At 40.0% G+C, this 23,414-nt stretch overlaps 1 protein-coding gene across 3 annotated transcripts; it reads right to left on the bottom strand.

Annotated features, from left to right (window-relative positions):
- Positions 1 to 1,152: 1,152 nt before the first annotated feature.
- Positions 1,153 to 22,522, bottom strand: CCDC83 (coiled-coil domain containing 83). 3 transcript variants are annotated; one of them, XM_074816398.1, is made up of 13 exons: positions 22,365 to 22,522; positions 20,937 to 21,063; positions 19,607 to 19,724; positions 16,614 to 16,698; positions 14,518 to 14,686; positions 13,706 to 13,873; positions 10,817 to 10,908; positions 9,601 to 9,669; positions 6,881 to 7,002; positions 5,753 to 5,838; positions 4,046 to 4,230; positions 2,031 to 2,207; positions 1,153 to 1,446 (listed from the first exon to the last, which is right to left on the bottom strand). In XM_074816398.1, the coding sequence occupies exons 1-13, from the start codon at positions 22,386 to 22,388 to the stop codon at positions 1,435 to 1,437; spliced, it is 1,434 nt and encodes a 477-aa protein (XP_074672499.1). In that variant the 5' UTR covers positions 22,389 to 22,522; the 3' UTR covers positions 1,153 to 1,434. The 3 variants fall into 3 exon arrangements, with proteins under 3 accessions (XP_074672499.1, XP_074672500.1, XP_074672501.1); XM_074816399.1 differs by having other exon boundaries at positions 20,937 to 21,060; XM_074816400.1 differs by lacking the exon at positions 9,601 to 9,669.
- Between the last annotated feature and the right edge of the window lie 892 nt (positions 22,523 to 23,414).

Raw genomic sequence — 23,414 nt, 5'->3', positions numbered from 1 at the left:
GTGTTCTATAGTTGTCTTGCACAACAGAAACACGGTAAAGAAAAGGTATTTCATAATGCTGGGAATTTAAGAGTGACTAAGTTTTGTCCGAACTGGAGTAGTGAACCCTGGCTCCCATTGTTTGAGTTGGAAGCGTTGGCCGTGCTGCCAGAAAGTGGACTGATCACCCCTCTGTTTTACAACATGTTGTTCATTGCTGAGAGATTTTGCCAGAAACAAAATTATCAAATCCAGATGCCTCATTTGCTGAAGACCTAGCTTTCTCTGCATAAAAGCCTCACACTGGCCTTAATGCTAATCCTATAGAAATCAAGGGGATTTGGGACACTTCACTAAATATGTTTTGCTACAGGCTGTTGCTTCTGGCTTGTGCAGGCTGCCTGTGGCTTGTACCCTAATTAGCATGTTTCAGATTTCTTTTTAACTCCCTCTCACCCACACAGGCATTTACGGTAAAAGGCTAAACAGTGACTCGAAGAGGCGAAGTTTCTTTTTTCTAAGGTACGTGTTTGTGTTGTCCTGCCATATGTCTGACACATGGTGGATGCGTTATGGGCATAAGCAAGGAGAAGCCCAGAGATGGGCCCTACATTTACATCACTAGGAAATGGAAATGTCCTCTGGGGGGTGGTGGGAAGGAGGAGAGGCTTTTCTTTAACTGAAAAGCTGTTCAGCATAAGCCATATTCTGATTCTGTGACTGAACGAAAAGCTAAGCTAATCACCGAGCAGAACTAATCTCTCTTTCAAGTTAAGCCATTTCCTGGGGCTTGCACTTCGCTCAAAGCGACCCAGTGGAGCCGAGGGGAGGCTGCTGCTGCACTGAAAATATTATCACCTTGCAAATAGCCATCCCTGTTCTCTAGGAGAGACCTCAGCCTTGTGGTAACTCAGCTGGGTTACAGCAAGAGCACGTCCCAGCTCATTTGGCTGTTTACTACATGGCAACACAAGTGAGATGCAGTCTGAGGTGAAGGCTCCTACCTCCACCTGTCTCTTGTGAGCCCGGTTTCTGAGCTGCAGTCAGTGGAGCCCAGCGTTGGACTCACCTGCAACTCAAGAAGACACCTGCTGGGCAGGGACATCTGAGCTGGCTCGAAAATGAAAAATGTTTGCACAGAAGTACAGGATAAAATGAGACCCACTGCACAGATACAGGTTGTTTAAAATGTTTAAGTTTTTTTTTTAAAGCTTTATTCCAAGCAGCTGATTAACTGCTTGGAATGAATAAATCAGATTATTCGATGCTTTTACAAGTTTCTAAATAGGAAATGGATAGGTCAGAAGCCTCCTGTGCCTGTGGGAAGTAACTGCGTTGTGTTCTCCTGAGGGGGGGTCCAGGATGTGCAACGAGGGTGCGGAGAAACCCACTGGACCAATGCACTAAGATGTTCATGGAGACCAGCCACAAAACAAAGATACAGGGTCACACAACCTAGTTGGCCAGCTGTCAAAAGAAAAAAATAAATATTTAAGACTGATTATTTTTATGCTCTGTTTTAAATTTTTTTCCATTAAACTTTGGTTATTTCAATATATTTAAGTTGGGGGTTTATGGAGACAGATGAAATGCATTCAAACATTCAATGTCTAGCAACAGTTGGATTATGCTTGGATAAATTAGATTCTGCTTTAGCAGAGTGTTAAGTATTTTGTAACATTTTATGTCAGCCCACATTTACCCCTTCAGTGTCTGATCAAGAGGGAATTACACATTTGACAGACTGCAAGTGGGGACCACAAAAACTAAATATTAGCTCAGATCCTTGATTAGATCTACGTGCAGCTACGTGGACTGAGAAGCCCAAAAAGTGCACAAGAGTTCTCACAGTGGTAGGGAAAGCAACCTTTCAATTAGCCATCTGCACACAGACCCACCTCTCGTGAAACTTGTATGTGTAAATCATGATTCAGACACTCAAAAATAGTTTCCACAAAGCCCAGAGCCACACGCTCCTTAAAGAACAGAGCAAATGCTTAATGAACTGACAATGTTACATTTCTGTGTTAGCTTGTCTATTTTTAACCAACCTTGTCTTTAGATAAGGCCTGGATCATCTGAGCTGTGATGCGCCTGTCTGATTTACCAGTAATGCCATCTTCTGTGGGGCTCCTGCCTGGCATTTCTTCTGGTTCTTTGTGAATAGGCATGGCTCTTCCAACCACACACATTAGATTTGTCTCCAGAGGGACCAGCTTTAAGTAGTCCTTAAGAAGAAAGAATATTATTATTCTGCAATTACACAGAAAAGCAGCAGTTCTTAAAAAGAACCCAGCAACTTTCCTTTTAAAAGGAACTGTAAAGATGCTGCCCTAGGGTTGCTATGTTTGGTAATGTCACTGTTAACGGGCTCGCTTTACAAGCCAGCTCATCTTAGGAGGCTGCAGCCCTGCTGCCCTTTTCTTTTCCTGTGTGTTTTCACCAATAACACTTTCTCTGCAAACCAAATTCTACTCCCAAGTTCAGTTCTGTGAGAAGAATTAAACTAATCCAACAGCTCACCACTGCCAAGAGAGAGAGGTCCAAGTCCAGCCATGTGCTTCCACCACATCTGTGCTGGCTCTGGTCACCTCCAAACCTCTGGGTCAATTTGGTTGACTAACCCAACAGAAAACTAATTCAGGAGGAGAAAAAAAAGGCAAGTTTTTCTGCTGGGTTAGTGAATGAATCAGCTACAGAAGAGGCTGATGTGCACTACGGGTTCGCTAAGGGCAGGAGCAGGACCGTTCAGCCAAGGCCAGGGGACGGAAGAAGGAACCCTACAGTGCAAGCTCTTGAATCACCTCTATTTAATAAATGCTTTCTTAATAGTTGTCAGTGCAGCTTCGCTGTCTGCAGTTACACCTTCGTTGTTAGGAAGTACAACAATGTCAGCAGCACCTATGGCCCTCAGTGAGGTGGGCTCTGCAGTGCTAACGGCAGGAAGAAAGAAGTAAAGCTACTGTTCCTCTCCCAAGGCAACAACTGCAAGGAAACAAACACCTGGACAGAATTTTTTTGGTTAAATGTTCAGCTTTTCTCTGTAATGACTCTTCAGGACAGAGCTGCTCCTTAAGTTAGTCTCTGATCAAGGCAGCAGGATGATTTCTCTGAACACAAGTTGCAGGGTATTAATCAAACTAATTCCAAATTTCTAGAAAAAAAGAGTTGTTGGGTTTGGGGATTTTGTTTTTTAAACTCATTATTGAGTATGATTGAATAAAATATTTAAGAGTAGAGAAATATTATGGAGAAGTATCTCTACACAGCAAGCCCCCACAGTCTGTGCCATGTCTATATCATCATCTTCGATTTGCTGTAGAAATAGATGATGTAGAGTCATATATTTTCTGAGAGAAATTGGTTTATTTAGAAATGTATTCAAGTTTTCATAACTCAAGAGTGTAGTATCAAAGGCATCCAGGAAACATCTTTCTGCAACTGAGGATCTCCTGAAGCAGGTGCCACCACCTCTTTCGAGAACCACACAAACTCTGTCTACTTACATATAACCTGTACCTTTTCATTACCTCAACCCCTCTATTTTGCGCCCAGGAATATATTCGTCTTGGCTTTCTGTTGAAGGAATAAATTACTTATTGATCCTTTAATGCTACTGTGCAACATAAATTCTAAAGGACCAGCATCCAAGCCCACAAGTCTGGGCAGTACCATAGAAAACTGTCATAGGTGACATTGACAATTCTTTCTAGGGGGAATTTCATCCTGACACTCACATATGCTGATTTCTACGACACCATGCAATTGCCAGAACAATGTGTCTCGTGCTATCGGAAATGCCCTAAGGTATCCAACACACCCACGTGAGGCTGACCTGCATGGCAGAACCTACACTCTTCTGGTGTCTGAAGGACAGGGAGTGTCCTCACCATCTCAAACAGCACTACATCCCTATGATTAAGATCTGGATTGTGCACTAGGTAAAAGACATTGGAGTTTTTTCTGCCATAACACGACTGGGAGTAGAACACTCCCAGCAGTAGCTCATGCTCCAACCTGAAATATATTTGTGTCAGTGAAAGACTCCAGTTACTTTAACTCATACCTGGGAAACTTTTTTGTCTTCATACAACAAGCTGTCAAGAGTTGGAGTGAAAGACTTTCCCCGCAGCTCCTCATCACTGTCTTTAGGCTTCTCATTCTCTGTTTCAGACTGAATCTTTGCAAAGGCCTTATTTTTCTGACAGGGGACTGTGGCACTTCTGAGGCTTTCATCTCCATCTGTTTTCGCTTTTTAAAGAGATTAACAAAGATGTGTATGTAATTGCTAAGCTTTATGAAGATCAGAATTAGTATTTGGTATATATGCCTGTGATCTTTAATGTGGCTTGGCCACTGTGGTGTAATGAACAGCTTGGTAAGATTTTTAATTGGCAATGCAAGCCAAATGTTCATTTGCTCACTGATTTTTCTATGTTTATTTCTGTTCACCATTTCTGATCAAGATCAGGGACTGACATTGATTGGAAGTTAGAGGTAATGGGTCTGTGGGACGGGGCAGGGGAAAAAAAAATAAATCAACTTTTACCAGTTCAACTTAAATCCTATATAGCCATGAATAGTTAAAAAAATAGGAAAGGCAGCAAAACCAAGTAAAAACCTTTTCAATATCCACATACGTATCTCTATATGTACATACATACAAGTTCTGAAACACAGCTAGTCTACTTACAACTCCCCAGAAGAGCTCACATCTGCAGCTGACTAATTTTCAGGATGATAGAGAATTCCAGACATGGACTGTCGAGTTCTGTGTTTGCCTGGGACAGTGACTTGACCCCAGATTATTGGAACAAAACCTACTCCTCCCAGTAACTATTGTAAAGGTTTAGCAAAGGTAATAGAGCGGAACTGTTCAAAGTAAACATACATCTAATTCAGAAGTCTTGGTCAACATGTTTGATGATGCCTGATGGTTCCAGAAAGGCACAGCTATGGCTGGAACTGATCAGAACTTCAACAGACTTGTTCATGTATTTGTAACTGTATGACTTCAATTTCTGGAAGTTACCTCTTGGATATAATTTTGTCCTTTTTTTCCCCCTCTTTCTTCTACTCATACAAAGTGAGTACATAAAACATGTGATATTAAGGAATCCATACAAACCACCCTGAATGGATAAGCACACTCATATAGTCCTTCTTGCCTAACGGTATATCCTTTCCCTGAGCACACCTACCAGAACAGATGGAGGTTCAGCCCAAAATTCAGTACTGCTTACCAAGATTTTCAGTTCAGGCTGAGCTCCATGTAACTTCATCTTCTCTTGCTAGGACTTTATTTATAATTTAACGCCAGTGTATCTCTATGAGCTGAATGATTGTAAGGTGCAGCGCATGTACACTTCAAGTGAAAAGCCAGTGTAGAGTTCAAGAGTGTCCTCTCAGGGACAAGATATAATGAAGTTATGATGATATGGATCAGTTAAGAACTGATTAAGATATGAATCATATCTTCATAAAAGATGGCCGATACTGTTAACCACATTCAAGGTTAGCTCTATATGAGTAATCGCATTCAACAATCTAAACACCAATTTCAATTTTAAAACTCTATTATAGGTAGATGGTGGTTTTGTCTTCTTAATGCAAACTACAGTCCATCATTGCTGTGGTGGCTGCAATTAACTGGGAAATTAAGTGCTCACCATGTCAAACAGGCAGTCTGATAAGAAAAAAAACTTAAGAAATAAAAAGTATGTAAGCGTCCAGTAACTTATCAGTTCTTATAGGCTGCTGGCACGTGCATTACCTGCATACTCTCTATTCTCTGCTTTGTTCATTTCATCCTTAGGAAATTCATCTTGCCAACCAGCTGCCTGGGTAAGAAGGAAATGCCTATGAAATTAAAAAGATAAAGTGAAACTCATATTAGAGGGCTGAATTTTCTCTCTAAATTGTTCTGTGCAATCTTTTGGGGTAAGGGGGAGAGCACACTTTCTGAAAGCCATTTGGTGCTTAACCACAAATGGAGAATAGCGCAATGGTTTAAAAATGCAACGGAGGCAGCCAGGTAGCTTAGTGGCTAATAAGCTGCTCTTTTTTATTCTTAGTGCCTAAGTTCAACTATGTCCGTGAGACTAAAAGAAAACAAATGTTATAGTCTCCAGTCAGTCCAAGATTCAAACCACAGCTGGCAGCTCTCACTTAAAAGCAGTCCAAAGTTTGGAGGGGAGAGAAAAATGGTCACTTCTTAAGACTTGGAACTTTTTAATGCACTATGGCTAAAATCACTGAGCTGGAACTGGAAAATGAAGATGGACCATTCCCATTGTTCCATTGTGCTTTTGATAGCATTAGTGTTGACATTTCACAGCTAAATTAATCCTTCTCTAGGGGACAAGTTAAATAATTTCAATACAAAAGAAACTAATAGTACAGACACCTCTGCAGACAGACCTATCCCAAGGCCTCTTCCTTACTTAGTACCAGGTCATCTGTTTCACTTGAGATTGCAAAACCCCATATATTTACATAATAATCTTCACATCCTTAAACATTTTGCCAATAGTAAAGGAAAAATCTATTCCTCAGCACTTGGGTCTGAGAAGCTGGGTCTGAGACAATTACAACAGAAAGAAACTATTTCCAAGCCCCAATGGTATCCCCACTAAAAGAAAGTGAGTGTCGCTAGGTCTTAATAGATTAGTAAATAACCCAGTTTCTTCCGTGAATTTTGGTATTTAGGAGGTTACAGTGCCAGTGTCATCCTTCAGAGACACAAGTGCCACACATACTCAGCCAAATCCTGCCTCCCCTCAACTACGAAACTACCTTAGCTTTGTTGTGGGAGAGCCCAACTAGCTCTAGAGGCAGAAAGCAGGATTATCTTTAAAAAAAAAAAAAAATTACTTTTGAGTCTGTAAAGACATCATTTTACCTGTGTAGTTTCAGATTCCGAAGTCTGACATCAATCTGTTCTGTCGTTAAAGCAATATTTTCTTCTTCCAGGAGCTGAATAGAGGCTTTCAAATCACTTATTTCCTTTTGGTACCTCTTAATCTTTTGACAATAAAAAAAAAAAAAAAAGGATCATCTTAGAAAGACTACACCCATTTTGGAAAGCTTTAATAGTAACTATCTGAATAGCACAGGCCTAGGAACAATGCAGCTATATCAGCAAGAGTGTGCATTTGGTGGAGGAACAGAGTGACACATTTTCAGGCAAAGGGAAGGCCTCTCTGGTTCCTTCACACCTTTATTAGAACCCTTTACTGGCACAACTCTCTCAATCACAGCCACACTTTTGGACTATGCAACCCCGATAGCAGAACCTTCTCATGTAGCCAAACAGGTCTGGGAGACAGAAGCTCTGGATTTTTCTTTTTTGCTTTCACATCAGAGCTTTGAGAGAGAAAAAACTTCTTTGTAGAGTTAAATTCAGGCTCTTGCTCAGCAAGTGTTGCTTTTCTAATTCCTGCCTATACACAAAACCTTCTCACCCAGAATTAGTGAAGCTTTCGGTCCAAGTTAGCTGTGACATTGGCTAAACCTCAGGTTCTACTTTCTTTTGGACTGGTAATCAATCGCCTCATATTGCCATGAAGTTTTATTAACCAAAGGATACCAGTTATTCACTTCCCACAGTTCCTCTCACTTTTCCTGAAGCACAAGCAAGTTCTTGCCCCCTTCACTGGGAAGTGGAACATACTATGGGATGGATACTTCCCAGAAATCTTAGCCATATGCACATGTTTAAAAGCAGTACCTAGTGATCTGGATGTATCTGCTCTCACCAAAGCCCAATTAACCCAGCTATAATTATCCAAATTTGCAGTTAAAAACTAGTTCCCATTTCTCCCAGGGATTAAAAACGGTTGAAATGACAGGCCATTAACCAGTAACAGGATGTGGCTTGGCAGGATGAGGTGATGCAGCTTTGCACCATCTTGGTGTGACACAGTAACCATTGAAAAATGTGACTGAAGTCTCCAAATCTGTGTAAATACGGAGGTAACTGGTTCAGGGCTGTTTTGGTAAGTAATTTTTCAGTTCAGTGGACAAACTGAAGAAGTGATAAATTTTGAACCGGGGCAAAACTGAAAGTTTTGGTTTATCTTCCCAGAAGAAAATACCGGAAGAGTCTGTCAGCTACATACAAACATTAGCCTGAAAGAAAATATTTCATCTGTATAAGAAAAGCAGAGAAAATGAATGGGTGAATTCAGAGTACTGGAGAAGTTAGTGATAATAGTTTTGTTTTCCACAATAATTCAAAGCACTAATTCATGACATAGGAAACTAGTAACGTAGGAAACTAATTCATAACATAGGAAACTTCCAGCTGAGAGGAAAGAAACCCAAATCCCTCAACTCCGAGGTGAGGGCCTGTGGGGACGTGAGTACTCCAAAGAGGATCGCCCTTGTTGACGCTGCCTAATGCATGCAAAGTTCGTAAGCGTTCAGTGAGACAGGGAGAAAGGAAGGGAATTCATGCTCATTCAGTGATAGGATGTATAGATTTGAGCTCCTGTCTGTTTATACAGATTAAAACATTAATTCTGCCCTATTGACCCCTACCTCATTGCCTCAGAAGCTGTGGTTTGGACACCCTCCCTGGAAAATTAAAGATGTAAGCTCAGAGCTCATTAAGGGGAAGAAGGAAAGCCATATCCCTGCATGCTGGCAAGTATCTTAAACTAGTAAGTAAAATGGAGAAACCTCTGTTAATTTTGTTGATGTGGCACTGAAAAATAATGAGTTCATTTATTAAATTCCAAAAAAGTTTTGCTCAGTTTTAAACTGTGAGGTTGTAAAGGTGGGGAAGGGTACTTCCTCCCTCCAATCTCTTGCTTAGATTGATCACAACAAAGAACCTGTATTGATTGGAACAAACACAATCAAACTTTCACCATGGGAAAATCAGTTTCCTAAATTTGGCTCACAAAAAAGTTTTTTCTCGACAAGAAAAGTTACAACTATCTAATATATAGCTCTAAATTGCCATTAAAGTACAGTATAAAAGCAATCAAGTAATCAATTACAACTGTATACGATTTTGATTTTCCTCTCTTGAGTGTACTAATCTCCAGGGTTTCTTTATTACCTCCCATTTAAAGCTGTCCCAAACCCTTTCTCCAAAAATGTTTCCAACATCCATATCCATTTTCTTTCAATACAGCAACACTAGAACTTTAATGCAATTCAAAACTACACTCTTCAGACACTTGCATGGTTCAGCCATTACACTATATAGTATTCTAATCTCCACAGATGTAAATACTTAATTGTATATTTTTGTATATACAATTGCAATTATTCTATATAATGTACATAATGAATTATATACAAATAATGTACATATAATGTATGTGTTATTTTATATATTGTATATAATTGTATATCATTGTATATAAACTTCATATAACTGCTTGGGCAGGAAAAGGGCTCCTTCATTTGAGAAAGTAGATACTCGCCTTTTACCTTTATTCACCACATACACTGTTTGCTACTCAGGATTACAGATTAATTACAGGAAAATTGCTCTCCTTTTCCTATGAAAGTCTTCAGAGGCCCTTCACTGGAAACAGTTATGAGGGTAGGTCATGGTATTGCATACAGTTTATCATAGCAGTTCAGGTTTGAAAGTGATCTGCTTACCTCTTCTTTTAGCCATTCATTCTCTTCAATTTCTCTGCAACTGTTTTTGTCTAAGTATCTTACAGCATTCTGAGAAAACACAGTTTAAAATCATCTCGTCTGAAAGCAGGACTTTGTCAGTGCTGCATACTATAAAGAACAACCTTCTGCTGTTCAGCAGGAAATAATTAAGAAAAATCCACACAACAGACTGTAGCATCCCCCGAGGGATTACAAGGGGATTTAGCCCACAAGACCAGCTGTTTCTTCTCCATCATCCTGACTAGTGCAGTTTGTGTCAAGCAATTTACCAGTATTTTATAATTTCCCATATTAAAATAGGACATATCCTTTTGCCTAACAAGTTCTGCTATGTTCCCACTACTGCTCTAATTTTTCTGTTTTCAGGAAATCAAATCTTTAGCTGTTAAAAAAAGCAAGGAAAATCACAAACGAGGCAGTACTGATCTATGGCAAGTGACTGACTTAAACATGTAGAGGTCTATGCTAATGAGCCAAGGCTACAATTTAATTATTGATGTCAGTAAGTGGAAAGAAACAACTGGGAGGGAAGATGCCCTTGTAGATCACCATAAACTCAGTCCTTTGGATTATGTGCTCACATGACTGAAAATTCCAGCACTGAAGTCAAGGAATTTAAACACCTAATGGGCCCAACCAGTGATCTGTACTGAAGTATTCTTTACATTTTGGGAGTCTAAGAAGTTGTCACAATAAGTACTTCGTAAATCATATTTGTAAAGCAGAGCTGGCAGAGATGACAAAAAAATAAGCCTAAGTTTTACTGTGAACTAATTTGGCATTTTAAAAATGTTGTACAAGTACAAACCAATTTTTTTTCTTCAAATTGATGTTTATTTCCATGCAGACAATCTCTTAGTGTGTTATAGGTTTTTGAAGTCTATGCAAACATCAAAATCAAGGTCACAGCAAGTGACATGTTCTCGAACAAGTCATATCAGTGCATGGGGTGCTCCAGTTTCCTATACTTAGTTTGTAAAATGCCCTCACATCTACTCACTGTTAGTCTGATTTAAAACCAAAAAAAAGTACATGTGTGTATGCCATGTTTAGTAAGAAAATTTACAGTTTATTTTACTTTCAATTTATTAGAAAAGTTCCAAGTCTTAATTTGAGTTAAAATAATTATTAATACAGAGTACATTAATTCTAACTATGATGCAGTTAGCACTTTTAAAAAAGGCAAAAGGAATACCTCACAGGCCTGTTCCTTAATTAGCTTCATGTGCCCTTCAAGCAGTCTGTCATTTTCTTCTTTCACTGCTTTCAAAGCATTTATATAATATTCTTCAAAACAAAAAAAGAAAATCAGAAATAATTATTTGACATCAATTTCTCCTAACAACAAATAGATTATTGGCATGTTGTTCCTAAACTGGAATTTATCAGCCAGCATCACATGCATAGATGCTTCTGTGCACATGCATAGAAGATTCAAATATCCTTCTCCACAGAAATTCTCCTCCTAAACTCAAAGGACAAAACTACAAAACTAGTAATCCGAAGTGGCTTACACAGTTCTGTTGGCAACTACAACAGCTGAGCAACTCAATTCTAATGGAGCAGTGAGCTGAGCAATTCTCTGCTAAAATATTGGCATCTTAACATTAAATTTTGTCTCTATCAATAGCAGAGCTCCTGGAGTCATGTACGAGATTTGCTTGGAAAACTTATTTTCTTGATATAGAAGCATATTGGATCATCTTACGCATATGGCATTTTTTCCAGACAGTTATTATACAGAACCTAATAAATTTTCTGACTTATCTAAGCCTTCCAGAGGGTTCTAATCTGACAACAGGACAAAATGGAGGATGTGGCAACTGCCTCAATGATTTGCTTTCATCATTACTTGTGGCCATTATTTAAAAAGTGTGTCTTACATCAAACTGAATTTGTTTGGCTTCAAGTTCTAGTCATTTGCTATTTAATTATTTCATCCCTCCCTTCAGTTGTTTTTGTGCTATTCTAAATAGCCCACTGCTGCTTGGAATTTTCTCCTTTTGAAGGAATGAATGAGATTGTAGTAATTTTCTTTGAAGGAAGGCACTTCATACTTTTTCCAGATGCTTGAAATTCAGCCTAGCTCTGCACTTGTGCTGCAGACAGTCTATTGCTGGTCTGGCTGTAAATGAGTGTGTGGTCATGGACCCACTGTGGAGTCAAAGGCAGTCAAACATGAAAAGGTGCATTAGTTGTACATTAGGTCTTAATTTAACACTGTGGAAGCTGGCCTGCCTTAATCAATCCACCATCTAGACTTGGCAGAATGAAATGGAAGTACTTATATACTATAATTAATTCATCTTTTCATTCTTTCAGACAGCTAAAGAGCCTGAGTTGTACTGGGAGAATGAAGAAAAGGAGGAACTGTTCAGACATACATACTGTTTCTAAGGAGACTATTTTCCCTAACTCTCTCACTGCAACCGTTTTCCCCACACCTCATATAAGCGTATGGCTCTCTTTTGCTTCCTCTCCCCTCCAGCAATTTTGTTTAAAATGTCATCTCCAGGCCACATGAACTGCATTAGTGTCAAGCCCTTCAGTGGTACCTACAGAAACCTCTTCACCTATGCTTATTCCTTAAGCCTCTTCCACATTCAAGGAGTGAACAAGCCCAATTTGTTGCCACATCAATCTGGAAGCTTGTTAGATTGACTTGTTCTAAAAAAATATATTTTTTTGTAGGCTAGAAGACTGTACTCCCCAGCCACTTTACAAGTTTGATTTTAGGAAGTTGAGTACTGCAGTACTGGCAGCATCATTTTGCAGTATGTTAATTAGGCAACTGCTATATGTACCTCTGTAGCAGTCGTCCTTCTATAAATACACTTCCGTTCTAGCACAAATTTTCAGCTCTGTACCCTGTGACATGCAGGAGGTCAGACTGAATGTTCCTACTGGCACATTCTGGCATTCTACATAAAAGCCCATTCTCTTTTTCATTTCATATTTCAGCAGCTGTATAGCAAAGTTTTAAATTGATTAAGAACACAGAAAACACATAATGAAATATATCAACCTCTTCTGAATACAGAGATGGATACCTGACAAGCTATCTGGCAACGCAGAAAACACAGTGCAGATCGTAATCCTGGTCAAATATGTTTCAAGAGACAAAAAGATAGCTAGCTGGCTCTTATCCACAGTAGTTGATGCCTGGTAATGGCTGGCACAGAATATACAGACCCTTAGAGCCGTGTCACTGCCTGTTACTACCAGCTGCTTGGCTGTGGTCATGCATACTGAGGGGGACATAAAGGAAGAAAACCAGGACATCCTTCTCCCATTAAAAGCATGGGTTATGTAACAGCAAAATATTTAAATTATTTAAAAATAAAGCAGTAGTAAAGAAATCTTTGTAAAGCACTCAGCAGCAGAACACATAAGCTCTCAAATTAATTACACTGTTGTGTCAGTATTGAAACAGTTCCCAGTGTTTGTATATGTCTGTACTGACAATTTTGCAATTTTGCAGGGCCTCGTACACGAGACTATGCAACCAGGAGGCAAAGTTCAGACCGCTGGCTAAACAGCTCCCTCTAGTTCTGCATTTAAACCAGTCCGCTCGATAGAAAGGACTGTTCCAAGAATGAGATCATACTACTTTCTGTCAAAGGAGTTTTCAACACGTGAAGTGCTTGCAGCATGATAAGAAGCAACAACAGCAGAGTCAACATTTTCACGTATGACTGCTAAGGGACTCCTGTGTGTAGGTGACCTAAATGTATGTAGACTTATTTTTAGAAAAATTGCTGTCCGTCACAGTAACATTTTTTAAAAATGGGTTGCCTGTATTTTACAAGAAAATCATCAGAAGACAAGCTTATCAGTTTCTGTAAGTGTTCATAATTTCTGTAACTTTATCAATTTGTTTAATAAAGGGACTTTCACAGGGATAGATAGAGAGAGAGTTCTTCCATTTTACAGGATTATGCAGCCCACCTTAGGTGTACTGTCTTGGAAAAGCTGATAGAAATGACTAGAACTTGACCTCAAATTAAATTTATAATTTAATTAATTCTTGCAAGTAATACTCAAAGAGCCTATAAGATTTACATTACACTAGCTGTAAACTGACCTGCAGTACTGTGAAGGTCATCTTTTAGTGCCTTAATGTCTTTTTCCAGATTCATAATCCTGTTGGCCTGTGCTTCACTTCCTACATTTTTGTACTCCAACCAATAATCCCTCTCACTCTGCTTTTCTGAAAGTCTTTGGCCAGTTTCTTCAATTTGGGAGTGCAGATCTATTAAAATAAAAACATCAGAAGACAAGTACATTACCAATTTCTCAGACTGATCATTTGTAATTCTTACAACTTCATCAAATTCTTTAATAAAGGTACATTCATTGGGATTGGAGAAAGAAGGGTGATTCTTCTACACTACAATACATTACAACATGATGGCCTCACTGGTCAAGGGCCACCATCATTGCTGAAAACAGCTTGATCTTATTCTGCCAAGGGGAGAGAACAGTTCTCACTGAAATGTTGTAGCCAAAGACACATGTGTTTCCCACAGAGAATCTCAGGGATGGCAGCCAGAACTTTCAACAATCAGAAGTGGTCATTTTCGCTTCCATCGATAATTTTTTTTAAATCTTCCAGTGGAGCCAGTACGTAGCAGTTTCGTGAGTTTCAACTCTATGGAAAAAATGAAGGGTCTGTACTTGCACAATGATATAACACCACCTGGAAGGAACAGATTTACTTAGAAGCCCTCCGCAATCTCTTACCATGTTGAGAGAGCTTAAATTTGGTGAGGAAAAGCTTTATGCTTTTTATGCAACGAGGAAGTTGAATTTCCATTTAAAATGAAAAAAAAAAAAAAAAGTACTCAATCCCAGCTGCGTAAACTGCAACCCACACTTCCACAACTCACAACATACCTTTCAAAAGCTGTTCTTGGTCCTTAACATACTGCCATTTTGCTTTCAGTGACTCTTCCACATCATCCCTAGTCACAACCTCCTTTTCATCTTGTTCTTTCTCCTCTTCTTTCAATTGCCTTAGTATGCGCTTGATGTGTGCCTGCTGTTCTTCCTTCAGGCGGTCATTCTACGAAAGAATAACAGAAGAAAAGGCATGTATTAAAATATTTTCAAATTAGTTTTCAAAGTGACAAACTTAAGTGATGAAGTAAAGTAAAATCTGACCTAGTGCCCGGATGCACTGCAGAAACACTCAGCTAAACACCTGTTCTTCATATTCAAAAAGGATGAAGCAGAAGGGAGAGTTTGCAAGTCTCAGAAGTTTCTTGGTAACTTCAAGACCATTACAAGGAAATGAGAGACAAATGACTGCTGTACTTGGTGCAGCAGATCAATGGTCCTCCATTGCCTGGAAAGTAAGTTCCTTGTGGGTCAATTTAATAACAATATTTATTTGTAGGAGTTGTTTACTTCATGTCAATATTCTTCATGAGAATGTACCACCTTCACGTAGAAATGTCAGATGATCAGGTCATTTGCATGTAACCACAGTCTTGTCAGAGTTGGAATTAGTTCTACCTACTGATTCCACAACTGTGTAACCCTTTCCATGACCCTCTCAAGTGTCACTCAAATTATTTGAAATTACTGATTGTGTATGTTTGCTCCCAAAGGATACCATAAAGGAGCAAATAACCATATCAGCCAAACTGTAACAGTAACTGTGCAGTAGTGAGTCTCGAGCATTCCTCCCTTCTAGAGGATTAACTCTAAACCACTCAGAAACATGAAGCAGGAAACAAAAGATGGAGCTCAAAGAACTGTCAAAACACGGGTAAATTAAACAAATAGCACTTCAAGTATGCCCTAAAGTACCTTGCACAGTCTAAAATATGAAGGAGTCCTTGTGAGACCATGAACTAGCAGCAAGTTAGGGGGATAACCATAAGAGATTTCAGATGTCTGCAGAGAGAAGAGCCAAATGCCACTTCCACTGATAGTTAAGGGCACAAATGAAACACCATCCAGGCTTCAGGACTGAAAGGAACACCAAGGAAAGCTGAACAGATGGATACTTATAAAAGCAGGGCAAGTATCAGGCATGGGAAGGTTTCTAAGTTTCCCTTCTATAGAAAGTAGAGGCTGCAACATTGTTTAATCACATGATCCAGTTTAAGGATTTTTGAGCTATTTGAATTCATTAGGTGACTGTATATATATCAACTTTCAAAGTTCACTGCTCTCAGTCATCAGATGCCATATTATGGTTCTTTATATACAGTTCATACATACGGTTCTTTAAAGTGTTGCTCGGGTGCAATTGGTAGTTACATAACCTTGTTCTAAAAATGACCCAACACAACTCCTAATCCTCAATAAAGTGAGTCTTCATCAAGCAGTGCTAAGAATTGCACCTAGACAATTGTGTGATGCTTTTTGATCAGTTTTTATTGTAACTAAGTTTGCAAGAATAAGTAAGCTTTCATAGAAACCTGTGCAATTCTGTTACCTCAGAAGTGAATCAAAGAAGGTCAGCAAATCTCAGTGCTTGGTTAGATCTGCTAATACTACTGACAAAAATGAAGTTAATACTGTTTATTCTTTATGCGCTGAAATATTGAGGAGTATCTGAAGGATTGTTTAAAAACACACATCTGAATGTACCTACTGAAAGGGGGCTTGCTGTCCTATGTTTGCTGCAGAGTAAGATTAAATACTTAGGCAGTTACTGAGGATCTCATGTGCATTGGAAAACACCTTCACTGAACTCACTTTGCCTTATGGCTGTTCTGCAGTGTTCTACTCCTCCAGGTCCTTTTTTTTGCATGGTTATATTTAGGACATTTATGCTTTACGTCACATTTAATTCAGATAACACTTTAACTTTTAGCACATGAAGTGACTCACTAACTCTAGTTTCATTGACTGTAAGAAATTCACTGCAATGACTAGTTTTAGTGAATGTAGTATTAGGATTAAAAGAATAAAATTGAATCTGTGAGTTAAAACACCACATATCAAATGTGTTGGGAGAAGGATGCATAGTCTCTTACTCTTTCACGATATTCTTTGTTCTTTTTTTCCACTTGTTTCAGATCAAACAAAGCACGATCAATTGCCGCTTCTTTTGTCTCAATTCTGTGGAGAAAGAGTAAAGAGAGATATTCTTACAGAAACAGAAGAGGGAGGAATGGTATTTAAGTAGATTAGATGTAAATACTACTGAAATGTTTATTTTCGTATCATATTGCTTGACTCATTTGGGTGGATACCACTGTTTGCTTTCTACACATAAAGAAATGATTTCCCATATACATCAGGACCTTTATGTCAGTTTGGATCTCATATTCCTACTGAGAAACAGATTCCCTGATTATACTGTTCCCTTCTAACCACTAGAGAGGATTAAACTGATTTATTCTTTCTGGATGTGGTTTAGCTGACCTATTGCACAGGTCTCTTTTAGGACAAGATTATTTGTGCTCCAGAAATATTTATTACTCACCACTGACTATAGAGGAAGCCTAGGCAACTCACTCAGGCATAGGTCTGATGAATCCCAAACTGGAGAATTAAATGAGATTCAATTCTTCTGAAAATGTGTTTTCTTGAGCTTCATAAACTGCATTTGTACACCAACAACTTATTAGCTTTTAAGAAGCACCAGTGATATAGGGACTGCAGTCCAAGTAGTATCCTCTAAGTATGTTTACACATTGTTGTCAAAGAACTAGTTTGCTGCTTTCACAATTTTCATAGACTACTTGTCATCCGCCTTGCAACAGCTGTAAAATAAGTATTTTTTTCTGGTGTTCTCTCTTCTAGAATGAGAAAAGCTGGATTGCAAATGGTGTCTATTTGCAAAATTCTCTGTAATCTTTCCCTCTGTTCCCGGAACTCATTCATCATACAGCACAACAGAGGCAAGTATTACAATTATCACAATATCTTTTTCTGTTTCAACAGCTATTGTTCCTTAAGTTTTTGGGGGTTGTTTTTTGTTTGTTTGTTTCTGGGGGGCTTTTTGCCCCTCCCTATTGTATTAAGTTGTTTTAAAAGAAGATCATTTTTTTCCTGGCTAAGTTTGTATCACTCAGTCATGCAAATTGCAGGTTACTAGATTTGCATCCTCTGGTGTCAGTGTGCTCCAAGATATTCTTCAGGTTTTCCATTAAGTACAAGGATATTCGTTAGAGAGACTAGAACAGAGATACTGGGGTATGGTGGTGATGGCTACAGCAAAAATACATCACTTTTTAGACAGAGGGGGCAGCTTGGCCTCACAGTGTGGCCTCCTAAATTACCTGCCGTTTTAAATAATTTCTGTACTTTGAATACTGCTGTTAATCTTAATTTCTGCTACTTTAAGATTGTCCATGAAGTGACGGTCTATATCTGTCACTTTGTTAGCATCAAAAACGTATGAGTAGAATTTGCTATTTTGCCTGCTATATATTGGAACTTTCCTCTTCAGATTATTTTTCTATGGTATTTGCCAGATTAAAGCTACAAAACAGCCAGATTGATGACTCCTTTGATACTATTTTTGAAACTATTTTTCTCAACTCTGTATACTAGATTTCATCTAAATGATTTAATCATCTAGAAACAACACTCCTCTCCAGTACCGTGACAGTTTTGTCAGTCATCTGTAGGATGTTACTAGGGCAAGTAATTCAAGGGATTGTTGTTCTTAACCAATCCTGAAACAGAAATTATACTGAAAATGCAAAATAACAAACTCGATATGAACAGCAACCATTCTTCAATGTACAGAAGAAACAGCAGGAGTGGAAGTTAAATAAATACTACACACTTGACTGATAAATCCTAAAGTGGAATGTGACATATTCACTTGCATGATTATGCGGCTTTGTTCAGTCAAGTGGTACAGAGAAGTTATAGATTACAGAGGTATAGAGAGGGAAAGAGAGCAAGAGGGAAAGAGAGAGGGAGAAAGATAAAGACAGAAAGAAAAATACTTTTCTTCCCTTTTCCCCCTACTGTTGCTGTAGAAACGAAATATCCTGTGTCAGTACAGCACCCATTTCAGTGGAAGACTCTTCAGACAAATGAGTCATTTGCTTGGATATTTGAATATGCATAACAATAATTTTATCAGAAAGTGGTGCGGGCTTTTTCTCAGCCTAGTAACACAGTTTGCTTATTTTTAGCAAAATAGATGTGTTGGCTTGCTGACTATGGAAACCTGTACTCTGTTCTTTGTAAAATGAAATAGAAAATCTCACATAAACCCTGAAAACTCCTACAGATGTCACTAGATGTGATTGCTCTTCAGTTTTCTTACCCCACTTTTCATTTCTGCACCAAGGCACTACTCCTTGCTCCCTAAATGCTGATAACTGTTGAATATTGGATGCCGTTGAAGTTTCTCCCTTTCAATTTCTGTCTTTTTTATCAAAGTCACAGAGCTTAGTTTTTCTCCTTTTAATCATCTACTGAAGAGATTGGAGAGCAAATAAATTGGACTATTTTATAACTACTTCAGATATTCCCCTCTTTGCTCTTATTTTTCTCTGGTTGATTTTAAAAGGCCTTTAAGTTTTCCCTCCATTATTTTCAAAACAAAACACTTCCTTTTGTGCTCTGCTCTCAGCTGCACCAAGGGAGCAAACTGTAGGACTTGAGGTTCTGGCTAGTGACTACATACTTCTGTGAACACCAAGGAATTCTAAAAAAAAAAAAACCCAGTCAAATGTGAGCTTGCAACTTCAGAGTATGCTCATCAAAAGCTTGCTACTAACAGACAAAAATGGGGGTTTTGTTTGTTTTTAATAAAACTCTTTCCCAAATTATAACCTAATGGCATAAAAATATTTCTGACCCCCTTGAATACTCTCCTACAGCCATAGTTTAAAAAGTGTGTATTTCCAAAATAGCACTGAAAACCCAAAACAAGAACACAAAAGAACACAACTCCCACAGTCAATCAGCTCAGGCTCTGAACTGGACAAATCGTCTTTGTGATCTACTTTGTACCTTCACATATTCTATATGGGTGAAAAGTTAAATATATTAAACCTACTGAAATTCTAGTAAGGCTTCTGGGAAAGCTGATTCAGGTTCTGTAAGTTGCTCTTCTGGTTTCTTCTCTTTCTTCTTCTCTTCCATGCTTTTTGTGGTACTTGTGCTAGAAGTTAGATCTAAAGGGAGGGAAGGGCAAACAGAAAAGAAGAAAAGAGAAACAAATGATTTACAAAACGTCATATGTTCACCAACCTTTGTTACTTGTGACAAGTTCCTAACAGTTCTGAAATAAACAAAAAAAGAGGCTTTTTTGACAATAAACCTGCCCAGGGTAGCACTCAGCCCCATGTTTTTGGGACATCCTGAAGTGTTGTCCTGAGTAAAGATATGTTTGTGAACAGTGGCCTCTATGACTAGTTAACTTACTGCATCCCTTGCTGTGGGCTGTTTTACATTCTTGCAAATCAAACAAGCAGTTGTTCCTTTTCCAGTCTTTTGCCTCTGTTTCTTTATCAGGCTTGTTTTATCAAGTCCACTTGTTATTATGCATCTCTTTCCCTCTCCTTCTGTTCTCCTAGCACCATGAACATTTGCCTTTCACTGCAACTCTGATACCAGTTTTCACTGTCAGAGCTGGAACAAAACCACTCTCTGAAGGGATATGCATGTCAGCAGTATTCCCTGGGCATGTTGTCACAACTACCAACCTCAGAATTCAACTGACTATGAATAGTTCTGTAATGGAACTGGTAGAATATATTATATAAAATAAAAAAGTCACAAGAAGAGGGCACTTATGAAAATTCATCACTTTTAGCGGCCACATAATCAAATGCCAGACTAGTTCATATAACATAGGAGGTTTTATTACTGAATGAGTAGAAACATTGTATATAACCTGTTTTCATATTAAACTGCTTTTCTGAATTTAAGTTCTGAATTCTAACAATTATCACTCTAATAGCTAAAACTGATAACAACTTGTTCTGTGACTAAATACAGCAGGCTGGATATTTTTCCTGTTAAAACGAGCACAAGGAAATAGGGAAAAAAAAAAAAAAAAAAGGTCAGTGAAAAGCCACAGAGCAAGCCTGCCAAACTGATGCAAAATCAAGGGAATGAAATTAAACCGACTATTGGCAGATGCCCTCTAATCCATATGCCAGCTCAGGCCTTCTCACTGCATTCACCATACCCTGAAGCAAGGCCATGTCAGCTTTCTGTATACAAAATAACTTTCTACCCCAGATGAGTTAGCTGATGCCTGCTGATGAAACAAGTAGGGTGCTGAGGGCAGGCAGTGTGCTGTGTATCGCAGAAAGGCATGTAAAAGGAATGCTCACTGTGTGACAGCTCTACGAGGTAAGTGAAAGAAAGGGTAAACATACCTTGGAGTCTTATGTCCCCATGCAAGTCCTTAGACTTTGTAATATCTTTTTCACAACGTTTTATCCAGACGAATTTTACTCTCAGAGTGTTGGAAACCTGCTTGTGAAGATTTTGTCTGTTCTGCTGCTGAAGAAAAGTTCATTCATAAGGACAATGGCCTAGAGCTGTCAATCACCATATTTGCACCACCTGATTATTTATGGTGCAGATACAGCTAATTCCATTCACAGAAACCTGGAAAATTCTGACTCCCAGATCAAAGTTTTAATGGTTGCTACACATCAGTAAAATATTTCTACTGTGGAACTTCAATACAGTCATGCCTGTGTCACAGTATCCGCATGACCGCAGTAAACCTTACTGACATTTACCATTCAAGAAAAAATCCTTTTGCACCTGAGCATCCACTTGAGTCTGAAGCCATATTAAGCCCTTAATATTCACACAAACCTTTGCAGATAGCAGCTCATACAATATTTTTCATGAAACTTTAAAAAAACCTAAACACATGACTGTTGTAAGATTGAGATTTAAAAAAAAAGACCAAGTGAATTAAGAAAACAATCTGAGACAGGTACTGAGCTTCCTTGACCCCTTCGAAATTTCCAGCCCAAATGCACAAATGCAGGGTACATTTTTTAAGTATAAAAAAGAATCTGTCATCCTTCTTCAGTGCAGAATTAACCTTCCACCTTCACTTGAGCATTTATTTCACTGATTTTCCTCAGAAATTAAGATCACTGCAGCAATCCCTAACAGGTTTTTTTTTGGTTTTTTTTTTTGTTTTTTTTTTTTTTTTAAATTTCTGTCCCTTCCATTAAATGGATAATCAAATCCTCTGCTTAAAACTGGATACAAACTGAAACATTTTGAGCAGCAGTACTTTGAAAAGTTTTTTTTTTTTTTAAATTCTTTGGGCACAGACAGCAACAAGAAAGCCTCCAAGCTGTACAGCAAGGTAAAAAACCATAGTATAATAACAGATTTGCTGGATTTTGCAAACCACAGAAAATACACACATGAGAGACAAGGGAACATATTAAGGGGGACTGAGAGTTGACTCCAGATTTTAAACCAGCAGGTAAACACTTGCAGAAGGCAAGACCTATTTCTTCTCCCAAACAAATTACGAGGTGTAACTCTTGACAGACCCCCATTATCGCCACCAGCACTTTCTCAACCACTAACTACAGTGACATTACATCCTTAGAAGAAACAAGCAGATCCCAGACATTGCGACACAACTGCCGTGCCTTTCCAGACACTCATTTGCAGGTACTGCCTGTACGGTGGCTCACCACTCCCGTGAGCTCAGGCACTACCATCAGTGCCATCCACATCACCACTTGCACTCACACTATTACCCCTGTACCTCAAGCAGGTGCATTAGCAGCAGCCTCCGTTCCCTCAGTCCCATCAATAGTTACCTCAGCAGTCTGCAGCCACGCCATAAGCCCTTCCCAATCTCCAAAGCAGGTTAACAATTCCCTCTGCCCTCAACCCCTTCCAACCTGTCCCTTGCACATATTCCTGCTACGTCCTTCATCACCAGACAGCTCAGTAGATGAAGCTGGGCCACCTCTCACAGAGCCTCCCTGTCTGCAGCCACCAGACCCCACTGGTACTGTCACCCAGTGCCTAAGCCCCCCCCATACTGTCCCCCCCCCCCCAAACAGTTCTCTCTACAGCCAAGCTTTGAAGTATTCCCCTCACCCTGTCACCACCCACGTCCGCCTCACGGCCCTGGGCACCTGTACCCCCAAGGCCTAAGTGATCACCACACCCCCCGCCCCGCTCCCAGCACCCAGTCACCACCCAGGGCCTGGCTGCACCCTCACGCTCTTTCTACTGCCCGGCCCTTCCCCGCAGGCCCCGCCGCTCCCGGCCCCCCGGTGCCGGCAGCGGTCAGGCCGGGCCTACCCAGCGCCCCGCCCGCCATAGCGCCACCGCGACGCCAACGGCCGCCGGTCGCCAAGGCAACGGGAGGCCGCGCCCCGCCCCGCCCCTCGGCGCGTTCCGAGGGCCGGCGGCGCCCTCTGGCGGCGGCGCGCGGGAGCTGCCGCCGGCGAAAAGCCCGCGAAAAGCGCCCCTCCGCCCCCCGGCGGGAGAGCGCCCCGCAGCCCTCACAGGCCGCGGGGTGAGGAACGCGTCGCCGCGGAGGGGTAGGGCGAAGCATTTCCGAGCCTCTCCTCTGAAACAGTTAGGTGCAGTGACACTGTGTTTGCTTTGTGATTCCTGTACTGGCAGCCCACCTTAGGAAACGGCCTGCAAGGAGGACTCAGGGGTGCTGGTGGACATGAGCCAGCAGTGTGCGCTCACAGCCCAGAAACCAACGTATCCTGGGCTGTAGGAAGAGAAGTGTGCCCGGCAGGTCGAGGGAGGGGATTCTCCCCTTCTACTCCACTCTTGTGAGACCCCCCCCTGCAGTGCTGTGTCCAGTGCAGGGGCCCCCAACATCAGAAGGACATGGACCTGCT

This window comes from Strix aluco, chromosome 2 (assembly GCF_031877795.1).
Source record: "Strix aluco isolate bStrAlu1 chromosome 2, bStrAlu1.hap1, whole genome shotgun sequence".
In the NCBI taxonomy this organism is placed as follows: Eukaryota; Metazoa; Chordata; class Aves; order Strigiformes; family Strigidae; genus Strix; species Strix aluco.
This window is presented reverse-complemented; position numbering and strand designations above follow the sequence as displayed.